Source organism: Convolutriloba macropyga, chromosome 5 (assembly GCF_964194025.1).
Source record: "Convolutriloba macropyga chromosome 5, txConMacr16.3, whole genome shotgun sequence".
In the NCBI taxonomy this organism is placed as follows: domain Eukaryota; kingdom Metazoa; phylum Xenacoelomorpha; order Acoela; family Convolutidae; genus Convolutriloba; species Convolutriloba macropyga.
In genome coordinates, this window is record NC_134472.1 from 7,875,662 (window position 1) to 7,894,506 (window position 18,845).

An 18,845-nucleotide genomic window follows, 5' to 3' on the forward strand; every position below is an offset into this window, starting at 1 on the left:
TATTTTTATTATTATTATTATTATTATTATTATTATTATTATTATTAATATTATTATTATTGTTATTATTATTATTACTAATATTATTATTATTATTATTATTATTATTATTATTATTATTATTATTATTTTTATTATTATTATTATTATTATTATTATTATTATCATTATTATTATTATTATTATTATTATTATTATTATTTTTTTATTATTATTATTATTATTATTATTATTATTATTAGTACTATTATTATTATTATTATTATTATCATTATTATTATTATTATTATTATTATTATTATTTTTTATTATTATTATTATTATTATTATTATTATTATTATTATTATTATTATTATTATTATTATTATTATTATTATTATTATTATTATTATTATTATTATTATTATTATTATTATTATTATTATTATTATTATTATTATTATTATTATTATTAGTATTATTATTATATTATTATTATTATTATTATTATTATTATTATTATTATTATTATTATTATTATTATTATTATTATTATTATTATTATTATTATTATTAATTATTATTATTATTATTATTATTATTATTATTATTATTATTATTATTTTTATTATTATTATTATTATTATTATTATTATCATTATTATTATTATTATTATTATTATTATTATTATTATTATTATTATTATTATTATTATTATTATTATTATTATTATTATTATTATCAATTTTACAATTATTAGTATTTTTATTATCGTAGTTATGGCTTACACAAATGTTTGGGACTGCTTCCGCAATATTTATATATCATTGATTAAGATTGGAATAAGCGTACTTTTAGTTTAGTTTTTGCAGCAACCGTCAGGGGATATGATGTGTTTCTTTCAACTATGTGCAAGACTTTATTGGCTTTACGAGTCTGCATTACTACATGTTACTTCCAAGTGAGCCTGTTGTTCATAGTGATTCCAAGGTCCCTCCACAGTTTTTTTGATTGTTCAACCGACCATTGTCCCCGACACCGGACATAATCTCGACTTGATAGTAAAAATTTATGTACTGACATTTCGATAAATTGAAGCTGATATTGTTTTCGTAACTCCAACGCAATATTGAATCTAGATATTTTTTTATTCCGTGTGCGTTTTCCAGATTTTCATTATATAGTAATTTGAGATTGTCAGCATAAAAATAGTTTTTGGAGATGAAAACAGTTTCACGTAAGCCATTAATGAAAAGAAGAAAAAGTAGGAGCCCAAGTATTGAGCCCTCATGTATACCCGAGGTGAACGCCGAATTCTTTGACTTTAATTTTCCAATTTTTGTGTATTGCAGTCTGTCGCTCAGGTAACTCTTTGAAATCTTCATCAACGTGCCGCCTATTCCAATGCAATTGGTCTTACGAAAGAGTATTTCAAGATCAAGTTGATCGAAAGTTTTGGAAAACTCAAAGAGAAATGAGCTCTTTCTCGATTGTTCTCAGAATTGAATTTGTATAATTTATCTGAGGAGGTTACTATTTGAAGAATAACTGAGCTTCTTTCACAAAAACGGTACTGTGATTCGGTTATCAGTCTTTTGAAAAAATTGACAATTGAGCCATACAAAAAATTTTTCTAGAATTTTTGAGGCAATACCTAATATTGTTAAAGGACGATGATTTACCACAACTTGATCTTTTTCTCTTAAAAATGGGGCTAACTGATACTATTTTCCATGCACTAAGATAGGTTCCGAGGCGCCTAAAATTTCTTTATAGCTCAAATATCAATCTCGTAAATTCTTTTGCGTAGTTCCCGAGGACAATTGCAATCAGGCCCAAAAAATTTTGATACGTCTAATGACCCAAGAATTTCAACTACTGCTTTTTCGTCAGAGTAAAATTGTTCAAATTCTATTTCCATTCAAACTGTTTTTGAAGACCGATCCGATGACACGGTGAAAACTGATTATAAATATTTATCAATAAGAGAGGCTTTTTCAGCATCACAGTTTGCGATATATTTGATCCATTTAACCTGAGGCAGAACTGACCGTCTTTTTGTAAGCTTTTGACATACTTGTACATAGCTTGAAAATTCCGTGAGTGGAAAAGATTTGATTCGTTTTTTTTTCTGCTCTAAGTGTAAAGCTTTTGCTAGACTGTTTCTCGACGTTTGTAACTTGAATCCCAATGAGTTTTTGTTGGCTCGTGAATTTTTTTTCTCTGAACCCTGTTACGTATTTTCATTAGACGTGATGTCGCATGAGTTATCCATGGGGCAAGTTAGATCTATGCGTACACCGTCGTGGTGTGAAATTTGTGATCGCCTCGAATAACCAATTATACCACTCGCTGAGCATTCGATCACAGTTGCTATAACATATAGGATTAAAGGGGGTTAAGTCTCTGTTTTTCCTTCAAACCAACGTAACCGCAATTACGGAATCTCAACATTCTGTGCAATTCGGTTTTCCCGTTCCTAGCAGAACTTAGGTCATGATCCAATAAAATAGTTATGTGATCAGATAAACTAAAAATTTTGATCAACGTGTTGACGAATTTGACGTCGATAACTATGCTGTCATCATCATCAAAAAGTTGATCGAGTGTATTTTCACCGCAAGTGGGGAAGAATACAACGGGAATTAAATTTTGTAAATGAAATAGATCAACCAATTGTTCCTCGTATAAATGGGCTGACTCTAATATCATCCTATTGACAGAAGGAAGATTAAATTCTCCTACTATTATGGAACCCAACTCTATCCGCTCATCGTTGTCTAAGAAACAGAAGGAAGAGTTGAATTCGTCAATTGTGACTCGGTGTTTGCATTTTTTTAGGAAGGTTATACAAACGCAATATAATTAACATTTCATCTTTAACAGTTTTGAGCGAACCTGCAAACGCTGACGTTAGTTTGTCGTTCAGATTTTTAAAATCAATTGGGGAAAAATTAGTGTTGTTCCGCAGGCCAATCATTGCCCCTCCATTTTTGCTCTTCCAATTTGCATTTCTTTCGCTTCTTCTGTAAAATTGATAATTTTGCAGTATAAATTCACTATCGCTGATGTCAGCTGTCAACCAAGTTTTAGTTAAAGTGATGGTGTCGTATGCAGAGGTTTCTGCAGCGACAGCAAATCTTCTTCGACTATCTAAATTTAGGAGCCTCTTTGTATTGAAAACAAAGCAGCTACGAGAAATTTGTAGGCAATTCTGATTACGCGGCAGTTTCCAAGCATTTTTCTCTTCTCTCGCTGAAACCAGGTCAATCACTTTTTGAGCCTTAAAGTATAGCTGTTGGTTTCTAATAGGTATGTCTAGTTTTGAAGCTCCACTGGCTATTAGGTTACCTTTTTTGAGTAGCATTGATTGCTCTACCTGGATTTCATCTTGGTTCAGATCTCTTGACAGAAAGACAGGAATTTTGAATTCAACCAACTTGCGTCCTTTTGGGAGAAGCTTTCTCACTTCCCCACAGAGTGCTTACAGTTACCAACATGGTTCTTGGCTGCTTCCCTAATCTCCTGATGTTTTGTAAATTAATTTTTTTACCAAGGAAATGAATTAAACTATCAACCTGATTGTGTTCCGCGTTGATCAGTTCTTCAGTTGAATTGGCTTTGGCTTCAGGAATACCGTTGATGCTAATTTGGATTAAAATGACCTAATATGATGCCTCTTGGTAACACTCCGGTTTTTGAGCGTACATGAGTTCTCTATATGAACTTCCTCAACGCCTTTATTTAAAAATTTATTCAGCTGCTCATTCATTTTGAAGCAATTAGTTAAGTTCTCTTTGACTACTTCATGCACGTTTTCCTCAATGTGATCATTACTTTTCAATTAGTTGAATAGCTAAGGTTTGGTTTTGTGTTAGATTAATAAATAGCGGAAGAGGGAAATTACCCAATCTTTTTGCATTTTATGTAGATGTTAACTGATAGTGTTCACGTTTTCTTCAATCAATTCATCAATCGTCGGATAATAGTCCTTGATTGTGATTCAAGTTTTTCTCACAGCGTGATCTACGTTTTACATGTTCATGTTACTTAAAAGAAAGTACGTGCGTATTTAGGTTAACGAGAGGGATATCCAAACAAAAGTTGAAAACTTGTTAGACGTTATCTCTTGTTATGAATAAGAACAATGGGGATTAATGTATTTTAGTCGAGAAAATATTTGGAAAGCGTGTTAAAGTCGTTGTTTTCCGCCAGCACCTCCTAGACAACAAAGTATCTACTTTATGCGCGGTGAAAAACAAAAAAACTATGAACTATAAACTTTCCTCTGACACCTATGAAACAACAAAGTATCTACCTAAGGCGCTTTGGAAGAAAACAGTTTTTATAAAACTCACATTGTTTGTTCTCGTCGAGTTTTTCTTTACTCGGTTTTTGTCGTCTTCTCTGTCTGCTGCCCTTCTTAATCTTCTTCGATCTTTTTCTCTGAATGAGTTTCCGCAAGTTTTTACTATATTGGTGTTCGTGCACTATATTGAAAAGTGTAACTCCAAGTCAGCTTGGGGTGCACCTAGTTGAGCTGTTGAAGAATAAGCTTCTTTTTCTTTTTCCTAAATGAGAGGAGATTTCTTTCGTCTATATCTAGAATCTTTGCGTTTTTCAGGAGATCCCAGTTTTGGCTCCTTCTCTTGGTAGTGGTGTTGGGAAAACTGGTACAACTTTTACAAGCGCACGGACGAGTGAACTGGTTGACGTACGTAAAACGGCGGAGCGTGCGACGCAATCGGAGCCGTAACGGAGTTCCACAATCCGAGCGGTTGGGTAGTAACCCCTAGGGTTGGTTTCCTCAACTATCCAAACCAAGTCATCGGTCTTAAGGTGTTGCTCGGCAGGCGTCTACCACTTAGAGCGTCGGTTCAGCGTCGGTACGTACTCTTTGATCCAAAAGGACCAAATCACATTAGCGTACGACTGCGCACGGGCGTAACGTTTACGATGGTCGAACTCATTATTGCCGACAACAGACGGAATACCGGTAGAGTGTTCTCCTAAAAGAAAGTGGTTGGGAGTTAAAGCGTTCAAATGGCACGGATCAGAGCTTACGGGTGTTAAAGGACGCGAATTGAGGGCATTCTCCACGAGACAAAAGGTAGTAAGCAGTACCTCATCCGTGAGCCGAGGCGTGCCAAGAATAGTAAACAACACGCGCTTGAAACTGCGTACCAACCTCTTCCAGATGCCACTTTGATGTGGTGCGCTGGGTGGATTGAACCTCCACTTAATACCTATGTGAGCGAGCTCAGCTGCAATGTTGACAACGTTCCACTTTTCAATACTTTCTCGGAGTTCTTTCACCGCTCCAATAAAGTTAGTGCCATTGTCAGACCAATTCATGGCAGGTGTACCCCTACGTGACACAAACCGCTCAACTCCCATAACACAAGAACTGGTGTCCATGGATGTAACTATCTCGACATGGACAGCGCGAGTAGTGAGACAGTTGAAGAGGAAGCCCCACCTTTTCTCAGTAGTACGGCGGACAGTAACATAGAATGACCCAAAGTAGTCAACGCCAGTGTTCGTGAAGGGAGGCGACTGGTAAGCAAGTCTCTCTTTAGGTAAGTCGGACATGGTTGGTTGCATAGTTACAGCTTGGAATTCTCGGCATCTCACTCAGTGTGCTTTGATGGAACGTAAAGACGATCTTAGTTTCAGTACTCTACAGTATTCCTGCACAATTGATCTTAGGTATTCAACGCTTTGATGAAAATGCTTTAAGTGGGTATGTTCAAGGAACAGTTTTACAAACGGATGACGTGCATCTAAGATGATTGGGTACTTTACGTTAAACCCAACTTCAATTAACCGCTTGATGCGGTCCGAGGAACGGATTAGCCCATTTGGACTAATAAACGGCGAATGTGGAGCAATTCGGTTACTCCGTTTAACAGATTTATTGTCAAGAAGATCTTTTCTTTCGGTTGCAAAAGACTCTGCTTGCACCAAGTACTGTAGATGACGCTCGACTTTGTCAAGCTCAGTAGGGTCAGTAATGCTACCATCAAGGTTACGGTAGCCGGCATGTTTCGGCAAAAGCCGGAGGACATATGCGGCAATGCGCAAGTACTTTTGATAAGAACTAAACTTATCAAACGGAAATAATGAAGGAACGGGAGTTGTCTGTTTTTTGACAGATGTAGTCAGAGATACGGTGTCTTCTATAGTGACTGCTTGGTTGACGCCAAGTTTTATGTTTTTAATGACGTCTTTATTTGGTACAGACGGGAAAAGTGAATAAGTTAGGAAATGTGGACCTTTGACCCAACTGCTTAGTTGCATAATCTCCGTGGATTTTCCACGCGTGCCAGCGTCAGCTGGATTATCCTTAGTTGCGACGTGGTTCCATTGGTCAACGCTGGTATACTCCAAAATTTCGCAAACACGGTTTGCAACAAAGATTCGTTGCTTTTCATTAGAGTTAATCCATTGGAGGACGGTTGTGCTATCTGTCCACATGAATACTTGGTTAACAGTTACGGTAAGTGCTTGTGTAATTTCTCTTTTCAGTCCAGCGCCAAGTAGAGCTGCTTGTAATTCGAGTTTTGGGACTGTCAATACTTTCATTGGCGCCACGTGCGCTTTCCCCATAGCAAACGCAAGCTCTGTTTTTTCTTGGCCCGTAGGTGTTTTTACTCGGACGCGCAAGAATGCGAATGCACTGAAAATATCCTGCGAACTGTCACCGAACATATGCAACTCTATATTATCAAAGGGTCCACTAAAGTAACTTCGGGGAATTTTGATGTTTTCAAGCTTTGGTAAGTCCGCGCTCCAAACCAAAAATCTTGAACGATGTCCTGTGGGAGCTCGTCATCTCATTGTTGTCCTGTGACACGCCAAATGGCTTTTAAGAGCAGCCGCGCACCGACGGTAAACGATGCGACAAGACCAATGGGGCCAAAGATTTTCGAGACAAGACTTAGGACCAAGCGTTGCGTGAGGGACTTGGTGACAGCGCAGCTTGTACACCTACTCACAACTAAAGTTTCATTAGAGTGCTCCCACTTTAACCCTAGCACATGCGATGAATCCTCCTGACATGAAACAATAACCTTGGGCTCAGTAGATTGAGGAGAACCATCAATTCGGTAAGCCAGAGTTGGCACATTGCTTACGAACTTTGTAAGCTTGAACCCACCGAGATGGAGAAGATGTACCAATTCCTTCGATCTATTGATGGCTTTCTCAGGAGACTCCAATGAGTCAAGGTAATCGTCCATGTAAAAGTTTTCAAGGACGGCTTTTGCAGCTTCAGGGTAAAACTAAGCATTGTCTCTCGCAGTACGTTGTAATGCATAGTTGGCGCATGTGGGCGAGTCTTTAGCCCCGAATATATGGCGCGTATATTGATAAAATACAACGTTAGTTGTGGGGTCCTTCCGCCACAGAAAGCGATGGTTGATCTGATGGTAATACACCAACCTGTAGAAACATTCCCCCGATGTCGGCAGAGACGGCATATGGATGTTTTCGGAAGCGATGTAGTACGTAAATAAGGTTTTGGAGAAGATCAGGACCAGTGAGCAAAGATTTATTCAGCGAGGCACCATGAAATTTTGCTGTTCCATTGAGCACCCTACGCACCTTACCCGGTTTGTCCGGGTTTAAAACCGGATGGTGGGGTAGGTACCACTCTTTATCGGACCGGTTCTCAACCTTGTGAGCGTCCGGAACCTCAATTACATACCCCTTATTTAGGTCTTCCTTGATGGTACTAGTATACTTCTCTCTAATGTTTTCGTCTTTGGCCAATCGTTTTTCGAGGGATTTTAGTTGCACAAGGGAGGAGAAGTGATTATTTTGGAGTTTGGTGTTGTCTGCTGCCCACAGAATTCCGACATTGTATCTCAGGCCATTGTGTATAGTGGTACTTTCAAGGATTTCGTGAGCCCGTGCGTCTGCTGCAGATCGTGGGTCAACCTGATTGTTTGCCCGGAATGATTAAATGTCGTACCATGACTTTATTTGACTTGCTAACTCATTGTCGTGTTCGATATTGATTTTAAAGCACTTTGAGATTAAACACAAACTTGATGGTAATGGACGTATAAGAGCCAACCTATGGGTAAGCGTACGGCAACGGGTGAACGCTTCTCATCGGCAGAGAAGTATTCTAACGGGCGGATGGCATGATAGACATCTTGACCGAGTATCATCTCAATGTCTTTATAGGAATATGTCACAGGATCAAGGACTGCTAAGTGTGGGTAAGTCTCTTGCAGGGCCTGTACATTAATTATATCTGAGCCAACAATCAGATTCTCCTTAACGAAAGGTTTGATGGTAAATGGTTCGAAATCCTGATGTTCTTTTGGTTTCACGGTAACTTCAGCAATCCTAGTGTCAACTACTTCTTCGGTATTAATACCCTTGACAGTTAGCTTTAGTGCTTTACCGTGCAAACAGAGTCTATCTGCGAGACTACCGGCCACCCAAGAGTTACTGCAGGCGGTATCACACAATACTAAAGCCTTTGTATCTAAACCGGATGAATTGACCAACTGCAATTCCGTTACCTTAAGGAGCCCCTTAACATCAGTAACAGATGACAATGTTGTGGTCTTATTAGGCTGGAGTTGACTAGAAGTTGCTTTACTTTGACCTATGTTGCCAAAAGTTGAATGGTATTGGAATTTGTTGACTATTTTGCTGGAAAACCCTATCTGCACCATGCAATAGTGTGTTATAAAAACTATTGCTACTCTCTGCTCGGCACTTTCTCGGTTGAGGGCACTGGCGGAACGTGTGCTTGTCGTGTAAGCACGAAAAGCAAAGTTTATTATCCCCCACCAACTTAGCTCTCTGGGCTGGAGTCTTTTCCTTGAAAACTCGACACTCCCATAGCCGGTGGTTGGTTACCGTTGCATATAATACAGCGAGAGTAAGTGTTTGTGGAAGATGATGGCATTTTCTTCTTTGTTTCCCTTTGTTGTGAATTTGATGCAAACACTTTTGAGGCTGTTTTGGTCTTGGATACTGAAGTGCTGTTATCTTCAGGCCTTGCCTTGGTTGCGCTTTGTTTCATAAGATCATGGGCCTCAGCTTTTTCCCTAAGCCAATCGTTAAAGTCAAGAAGGGTAGGCTTAACCCAGTGCTTCTTAGCCGTGAAGAGCGACCATCACTCTTTCATGTTTGGTGGTAACTTCTGTACCGCTTGTTTAATTGGGGAAGAGCTTTTCAAGTCAGCATCATATGATAGTGACTTGAAAACCCCAACGAGGCTGGATATGGCTGCAGAATAGTGAATAATGTTATTACTATTATGCGTTATAAGAGGCAGAAAATTGCTTAGTTTATCCAAGTGTGCACTTACGACTGCCTGTGGCAGGTCAAATTTACGTTCTAAAGTCCCTAGTGAATCTTTGTATATTAAACCACAGAAAGCAAGCTCGGCGATTGCAATCTTTGCTTTACCGGTGACGAGTGTCTTATGGTATTTCAATTTAACGTCATCAGTGAGCGATTGCGAGTCAATCGCGCTTTCAATTTGACCATACCACTCGTGGCATTGTAATGGATTGCCATTATACTGAGCGAGTTTCTGGCAAGGAGTCATTTTTCTTGCTGGTTATTGCATCAGCTAATTCCCTAATCAATGACTCATTGTCCGCTATCGGAGGGGCAGGTGCAAACACCTGCGGACCACTCCATCTCAACGGTGTGGGCCCAACATAAGGGTATGTTGGCTGAAAAACCGGAGTGGCCAGACCAGGTGCAATTTTACTTGTAATTGCAATCGGGTTTTCCTGATGTGTGCCGGATGGTAATTGCATATCAATCAAAAGGGGTGAATTCGAATATATTTGTTGTGGAAAATTAGTAACTGATGGTGCAATGTGTGCCTGTACATTTGGAGCAATATTGTTTACGGCAGTAATGTCTTGGTTGACTAATGACGGTCTGTGCTGCGGAACACGCCAATGTTTCTTATTTGGCACAAAACTTTGGCCAAGAGGGATATTGGGCATATTTGCGAAAGGAGGAGCAACAGAAAGTACAATTTTGTGTACTCGGTTATTACTATTCTGAAAATTGTTGTTGACGAGAGGCTGGTTAATCAAAGGGGCGTGTGGGATGGGAGCATTGAGGTTAGGTGCGAAGACTGTGTTCGAAATGGGGGAGTCATTACGACGAGCGGGTTCGGAGTTGTGCTGTTGAGTGTTTGGACTTGGTGGGGCACTTGGGTGCAAGGGAACGTTTATTACGGGGACTGGATGATTTGTTGTCGGAAAAGGAGGAAGAGTGGCGTTTGGTGCTCGGGGGACACAATTAAATTTTTGTCGGGAGCATATTTGCTGGGCCGAAATATTCTTGGGCAGACTTGATGTTTCAGGTCCGCTGGATTGTGAAATTTGAAGTTGTGCGTTGGGAAATACTTCGGATGTTTTATTTTGGTTTCTTTGCGGTGCGAACGGCTGTGCTGGAATGGGGTGTTGAATGGGCGGTGAAGAAGCCTCTGGAGCGTGTACAGAAGGCGGCTGACTACCTGCGGTTCCTTGGTTAATTATGCGCGGAGGCGCCATGCCTGTTTTATTCATTTGCACCCGTAGGTGCGCCTAGTACAACGCCTGTGTGTTAGCAGCAGCCAAAAAATTTTCAGGAGGGGTATAATAGGGGTCAAATTGCTGCAACGTCTCATTGCTTAAAAAGTAATTGCCTCGACAATTTTTTGGAATGGAATGCTTTGAAATGTCAGTGTTATGGTCTTCCACTGCTTCGCTGTTATTGTGGCTAGGGCATTCTGGAGGGTCTTTCGTAACTTCTGGTTCACCAGTTTTCTCGTTGTTAAAACTTAAAGCAAGTGAGGTGTTGATCCAATTGTTACCGAGTAAACTAAATGAGCAACGCGCTATTTAAATAAAGCAGCGAGATAAGTTTATTACGTCATTTTATTCGCGTTCGCTTTACAGAATGCGTGCAAAGCACAGAAAAAGTTCGTTAAACATAATTTTCGTTGAGCCTACTAATATACTGAATCGATTGCGCTCTTTTTAGGCTTAATATTTTTATGTTACAAAAACGTATCGGTGACCAATCTGAGCCGAAAATCGGCTCAGACAAAATACCTGCTAGCAAAATACAGATAGATTTGCCGGGCCATTGAGATGTGTTTTTTTGCCTTGATACGTTTAAAAAATACAGTTGCTTACTCGACTTTATCGTGGTTTACTAGAGAATTGAAAACGTTCCGATAGACTGTATTCAACAGCTTTACTTTGGTGCCGCGAATGCACACAATATCACAAAGGAGAACGGAAGTGTTCTGACCCGCTTTCCTTTTCCAGAATGGAAAAATTCTCTCCTTGAAGTTCAATCATTTACCACATTCAATCAATCGATCCATACATTACCACCTTGTTACAGTAAGTGAATACGGATTTAGCCAGGAGGTTAATTATATTGAATTTGCCAATTTATTGCTCAGTCTGTTTCCAGACAAGTTTATAAATACTTTCTCTGGGATCAAAGATACCTGGAACAAGACCATATCCCTGTCTGGATTCGGTTGTCAATGATGGAGGAGTTTAACCACCGGAGTAATTGGAACCCAAGATTGTTGCTAAACGTTCCAGTCAATCAAGAAAAATATGAAATGTCAAATCTTCTACACACAACGAGGTCACTGGCTGTGACTGGTGGTGCGCTAGAGGTGACGAAGTATGAAAAAAAACAGATCTTGAAACATTCTGAAGTGGTGTTGAAATGGCAGGCCCGATGTGAGAGCACAGCAAATCAATTCAAAAACTGTAAGAACTATCCAAACTATAACGTTGTTACTGTTGATGTTGTAAATTTATTTCCTAACCGGCAAATCTAGCACCCCCCAATAACCTTAAAAAATTTTTTTTTGGGAAAACACCGATTTTGACATTTTTTGTCAAAATCCAGAAATAATCAAATTGCGGTGTTTTTTACAGTTCTTGACATAAAAGCGTAGCAAAAACTTAAAAATCTTGGAAAAATTTGACCAAATTTGAAAAAAAAAAAATTCCTTTGTCCCTATCATTCTAAAGGAAAATTATTAAATGCGGATGTAACAATTGCATAAAGTTGTCGATTTAAAAGAAAATCAAAAGACAATTTGGTCAAGTTTTTCAAGTTTTTTTTTCTCAAATAAGCGCTTATTCTTGGTAACTCGTGAAAATCGTGTATTTAACATCAAGGCTCGGAGTTTGAGCAAAGCTCAAATCATTTATGTTGTAAAAACATTATATGGTTTTTATATTAGCTGCGAGTTCACTTCATCACGCCATAAAAACTGCGCCTCAAGTAACACAAAATCGTTACAAACGTAACGTTTACGCATTACCGGGTTTAAGTTTCAACCCTAACGCTTTGAAAGTCCGAAAAACAGCGCAGTTCCAGTTGAGTCATTTCTTTCATGATAAGAAGCGCCTAGTTATATGGCATGATGTAGTGAACAATTCGCTTTCACGTCATCGAAGCAACGACAATAAGCCTTTAACACCTTCACAGCTTATTGCAGTGCTTGAAAACTATCAGGAGCGCATAGAAGCTATTGTGTATTGCCCCAGAGAGGGAACTCCTGATATTTCTGATCAGCTCAAGCGTAGTACTCTAGTTACCATACACTTAGTGAAAGACATTGTGTCTAGACGTAAACAGAAAGATCTTAGTTTACTCAAAGAGTACAGAGCATTACACCAAAGGCCTGCGCTTGAGCTGAAAACACTGACCATAGTCTTAAATCATAAGAACAACCTCCGGTCCTTGATAACACGCTCCCGACCGAAGAAACTTTCAAAGCGCCGTCGTAAAACGCTTCGCACCCGTCATGCGTTCGAGGAGGCGGAACTCACACAAGCCTTTGATAACCTGAATGTCACTTAGTCTTGCGCTGTTTTGGGAGTCTACCCGCTGACTGGCGGTCTGACTTAGTTAACTCACGAGTTACGGGTTAGTTTGTGGTTGGTTCTCTCCGATAGCGCTTTACTAAACGTTTCGCTCTCCCCATTCTTCGAGTTTTTCACTACCGTCCGTTTTCCGCAGGTTATCTGGTTTCATTTTCCGTTTCCGTCCTTTTGTTTCCTTGTCACTTTGTTTCCTCCTATCTCCCGTTTATCTGTTGTATGATGTAGTATGTTGAGTTTCTGCTGTAGTAAAATTTCTCTCTGCTAGTATGCTGGTTTGTTGTGTAGTCTCATTCCTTGCTAGGGTGTGACTTAAGTTCATTCTGGAGTTACGGCTGGTTTGTTTCGTGACTTTCACCACACTGGTTTGCTAGCAATTTGTTGTAGCTTTATTAGTTTTTGTAGTATGTACTTTTGTTGTCTGGGTAGGGTGGTTTGCTAGGGTGTGACTTAAGTTTGTTCTGGAGTTACGGCTAGTAAAGTTCCTGACCTTTTCGACTTTTGGTTATACTACACTGTTGCCGTAAATTGTTTCATGTTTAATGTTTTGATGCCGTTGTTAAAGCCCCATAATGATTTGTGCTAGTGTACCTGGCAGTAGCTCGTCTCCTTCTTTCTAGGGTGTGACTTAAGTTTATTCTGGAGTTACGGCTAGCTTGTTTGGTTGAGTTGTTGCTGTGGTCTGTTAGCATCGATCTTCCCGCCTCCTCGCTTGGGGTTTCCGCCCCGCCCGTGCCAGTTTTCCCGTTTCGTCGCGCGCCATCCGCCCGACTTTTCCGCCCCGCCCGTGCCGTTTTCCCGTTTCGTCGCGCGCCATCCGCCCGACTTTTCCGCCCCGCCCGTGCCGTTTTCCCGTTTCGTCGCGCGCCATCCGCCCGACTTTTCCGCCCCGCCCGTGCCAGTTTTCCCGTTTCGTCGCGCGCCATCCGCCCGACTTTTCCGCCCCGCCCGTGCCGTTTTCCCGTTTCGTCGCGCGCCATCCGCCCGACTTTTCCGCCCCGCCCGTGCCGTTTTCCCGTTTCGTCGCGCGCCATCCGCCCGACTTTTCCGCCCCGCCCGTGCCGTTTTCCCGTTTCGTCGCGCGCCATCCGCCCGACGTTTCCGCCCCGCCCGTGCCATTTTCCCGCTTCGTCGCGCGCTTTTCGCCCGACGCTCCCGTTTGTCCGTCCGGTTCCCCGTTGCGTCGTGCGTTAATCGTTCGGCGTCTCTTCCCGTCTCCCGTTCTGCCCCCTTTTCGTTTTTCGGCCTGACATTCCTTGCATGTATTACGATTGGCGAAATTCTTGAAACCGCAGGAACAGTTCCAATCTCCAGGTCTCCCGCGATTTCCACCACCATCAGCTCCACCGCCAAATCCCCCGGCTGAACTAGCGCCTGCACCCTCAGGTCGACTCTCTCTGCATTTTCTGCATGAGGTACGATCCATAAAGTTGGTCGATCCACAGGAGCATGTCCATTCTTCCCTCTGCTCCCGAGCTGCGCCACCTTCAGATTTTCCTCCAAATCCACCTCGGTTTCCCCCGAATCCGCCTTCACTCTCGTCATTTCCTCCGAAGCCACCTCCTCCAAAACCACCCTCGGCTTTTCTTCCAAATCCACCTCTGTCTCGTCCGTCCCGTCTCCCGTTCTGCCCCTTTTCGCGCTTCCTGCGCACCGTTCTTTCTTTCTTTCGCCGGGTACTATTGTACTCGACGAACATCTTTGCTCCTTTGCGGTTTGCTAGGCAAACCGTCACACTAGGGTTCGGTATAACCCATTTGTGTTGTGCTGTTGCATGTCTGTGTACTTTATAGTAGTACTAAATTAAACTTGTGGCTCCTGTTTTGATAAGACCATGACAACTTTGCAGGACAAATTCAACAAACTTTATAGAGCGAGGGCAAAATTAGAGGCTGAACTTTATAACATCTATGGTGAAATTAACAATGCTGTTGATAAGCAAGACAGGAAAGTTAAGATCGAACGTCTGATTGTGAAGTGCAAAGATGCTTTTACTAGAGTGGTTGATAAGAATGAAGAGCTCTTTGATCTGGCACAGAAGACTGAAGATCCAGACGCTGCCTGTAAGAATCTTGAGAAATGGTTAGAGACTGTAACAAAGAAAACTGACGAGTTCATTGCTGCTGCTCGAGGGTATATCAATTCGGTCCAAGACAAAGAGAAGGCAGAGATGTATACCTCTCACCACTCAAGATCAGGTTCGCATATGACTTCCTCAAAAAGATCAAGTCAGCGTCAAAGAGAATTAGAATTATCAAGACTAAAAAGGGAGGAACTTGAGAAACAACATGAGGCAAAGCTTCGCATTGCTAGACAACGTCTTGAAATTGAAAAACAAACGAAATTGCGGGAATTAGAAATTGAGCAGCTTGAGGAGGATCATCGCAAGGAAGTAGCTGCTGCAGCCCTTGAGGAAATTGAGTTGATGACAAAATCAGCAACAGACGGGTCTGATACAAGCGAAATGAGTGGGCTCTTTACCGAAAGAAGTTCAGTTAAGAGCAAGAAACTTGTTCAAGATTGGGTTAATTCGTCACCGGCCGGGAACATGGCAGATGTTGCAAACGAACCGAGTTTGCACTTTTCTGGTTCCATCGCCCAATCCAACCAAGCAATTGTCCAACGACCTTCTTCAGCAAAACTTCCAAAGTCACACTCTAATCTCAATACTCATGGTCAAGTTGAGGCTAACATCAACCTCCCTGTCCATGAGCCGCAAGAACCAAGTACTAGAACCAATGTAACCAACGATGCACATGTTGCAAATGACATCATGCAAGAGCAACGACAGCCTCAATATACGCCTCCACCACCACCAATAAACTTTGGTATGCCTACTCAACTAAACGCCCCAAACACAGCCCGACAACTGTCTCAAGCAACAATGCACTTCGATGGTTTACAGTTAGATCATCAATTCCCTCGCAGGGCGAGCATGCCGGGACAGTTGAATTTAACCAGCCCTCTGCATTCACCTCCTTTAAATGCACTCGCTAATGCTCCGCTAGCACTTAATCCGCAACAGGCACACATAAATGTACCAGCCCCTCCACCCCCCGTTCCAAACCCCGCACCACCGCATTTTCCGTTAATCCCACCAGCATTCCGATTTCCTCCTTCCCCGCCACAAGCACTCCCACTACAAGCCACTAACCCCGTGGCGAATAATATCAATCTGTTACCCCATTCTCCGCCTGCACCATTCATTTCCTCCGCAATTAATTTCGTACCTCAATTAATTCATCCACCACCCCCACAAAAGAGTTTTCAGCCCCAAAATTTTGTACCCATAACCCACGCACCTCCCGCTCCTCCAGATCCAAATGTCTGGCGTTTTCCAGCAGCAGTCCCATCTAATGCAGTACCACTTGTACGATCATCCGCAAACTTATACACCGTACAACCGGCCCCGTTAATCAACCCTCATATAACTACATCTCACCACTCCTCTCATGTACAAGCAACAGCAGTGCCTCAAAATTACGTAACTTCAGATTTCATGCAAGCGAATCCATTTAGTTCCTCCACAGGTATCGCCCCCACCTTTGTCACTCCGATCATTCCGCCAACGTATGGAGCTACCGTTCCGAACCCGTTGTGTTGGGGTGGCCCGCCGCATCCCACACCTTCGGCTCCTTCTTTGGACTCTGCGGATTTGATAAAGCAGTTGGCAGAGGCAATTACTTGTAAGAAGAACGATCCACTGCCCGAGTGGAAGTTGTCACAGTACAATGGTGATCCACTGCAGTGGCACGAATGGTTCGGACAATTTAAAAGCGCCATAGACGCACAGTCCTTGACTGATGACGTCAAGTTAACATACTTAAAAACCCTTGTAACTGGAAAAGCTAAAACCGCCATCGCTGAGTTCGCATACTGCGGTGTAATGTATAAGGACGCACTTAAGACACTCGAACGTAAATTTGGCCAACCACAGGCAGTAGTCAGTGCACATTTAGACAAACTCAGCTCTTTTCCTCCATTAAAGATGCACAATAGTGATAACATCATAAACTATTCTGCAACAATTTCAAGTCTTGTTGGGGTCTTTAAATCACTTTCATATGACGCAGACCTTAAGAGCGCCTCACTTCTCAATACGGCTGTGCAAAAATTGCCGCCCAATCTGAAAGAGTCTTGGTCACTCTTCACAGTGAAGAAACATTGGGTTAAGCCAACACTCCTTGACTTCAACGATTGGTTGAAGGAGAAGGCCGAGGCACATGATTTAATGAAACAAACTTCGTCGAAAGCAAGAACTGAGGATAACACCAACTCAGTAGTAAAGACCAAAGTTGCCTCAAGAACTTTTGCTGCTAATACACAAACTAAGGGCACTCAGAGACCAGCCTCAACATCGGCAACGCCTGCAACCCCCGCTGCATTGTGTGTAAAGGTATCCACCGCATCTGGGAGTGTAGGGTATTTAAAGAAAAGTCTCCCACTCAGCGAGCAAAGGTAGTGGCTGAAGCAAAACTGTGTTTCTCATGTTTGAGAGAAAAGCATATGTTCAGGCAATGCCCAAACCCCAGGAAATGCAGGAAGGACGGTTGCAACAGCTCCCATAACACACTTCTTCATGGAGCTGAGAGGGTTTATCCATCAAAATCCCCTCCAAACGGCAACAACAGTAATTCTAATGCTGGCGCAAATCAAAGTAAACTTCCTAGTGTCCAATCATCGAGTAAGACCACCACTTTGTCATCTGTGAGTAATGTGAAAGGCCTCCTTCAGGTGACTGAATTACAGTTGAAGAGCTCTTCCGGTAAAGATACCACGGCTTTAGTTTTGTGCGATACCGCTTGCAGTAACTCTTGGGTGTCCAATGATCTTGCAAATAGACTTGGTTTGCACGGTACAGCATTGAAACTGACAGTCAAGGGTATAAATACCGAGGAGGTTGTAGACACTAAGTTAGTTGAACTAATTGTAACACCACGCGACAACCAAGCATTTGAACCATTTAAAGTAAACCCTTATGTAAAGGAAGATTTAAATGTAGGCGCCGATGTCATCAACATTAAAGCACTTCAGGAAACATACCCGCACCTAGCAGTCCTAGACCCAATTACATATTGCTATGGAAACATCGAGATGATACTTGGACAGGATGTGTATCATGCCATCCGCCCGTTAGAGTACTTCGCTGCCGACGAGAAGTCCTCGCCCTTCGCTGTTCGCTTGCCCATAGGTTGGGTTCTAAGCGGCCCTCTACCGTCGTCTTCAGGTTTAGTCTCGACTTGTTTCAAAGCTAATTTGGAGCAGGATTTTGAACTCGCTAGTCAGGTAAAATCTTGGTACGACATGGAGTCGTACGGCGCACTTAAGCAAGTAGACCCACGATCCGCATCGGATGCACGTGCGCATGAAATTCTTGAAAACACCACCGTGCATAATGGAAAAAGGTACGATGTCGGAATGCTATGGGCTGAAGATAACATCGAACTGCCCAACAATTATTTCTCAGCGCTTGTTCAATTAAAGTCTTTGGAAAAGCGGCTAACGAAAGATCAGACATTAAGGGAAAAGTACTCGAATACCATCAAAGAGGACTTAGACAAAGGCTACGTAGTAAGGGTCAAAGATGCGCATAAGGTGGAAAGTCGCTCGGAACGAGAGTGGTACCTACCACACCATCCGGTTGTTAACCCGAACAAGCCGGGCAAGGTTCGTAGGGTACTAAACGGAGCAGCAAAATTCCATGGCGCATCTCTCAATAAGTCATTACTCACCGGACCTGACCTACTGCAAAACCTAATCTATGTACTTCTACGGTTCAGACAACATCCATTTGCCGTATCCGCCGACATTGAGGGAATGTTCCTCCAAGTTGGAGTGTTGCCATGTGATCAACCATCATTGCGCTTTTTGTGGCGGGAGGACCCCACATCAAATGTTGTGGTACACCAGTATACGCGCCACATCTTTGGGGCAAAAGATTCACCCACCTGCGCCAACTACGCACTTCAGC

General features: G+C 41.7%; 2 protein-coding genes across 2 annotated transcripts in view; one reads left to right on the forward strand and one right to left on the reverse strand.

Moving 5' to 3' along the window:
• The window catches only part of LOC142339698 (uncharacterized), a 59,787-nt gene extending 45,368 nt beyond the window's left edge, over window positions 1-14,419 (reverse strand). Inside the window, exon 1 of the mRNA XM_075389919.1 lies at window positions 14,126-14,419. Coding sequence (XP_075246034.1) covers window positions 14,126-14,419 — 294 coding nt within the window. The remainder of the gene's footprint in view (window positions 1-14,125) is intronic.
• Window positions 1-18,845, forward strand: part of LOC142339099 (ubiquitin-ribosomal protein eS31 fusion protein-like) — a 353,720-nt gene that overhangs the window by 306,674 nt on the left and 28,201 nt on the right. The window lies entirely within an intron of this gene.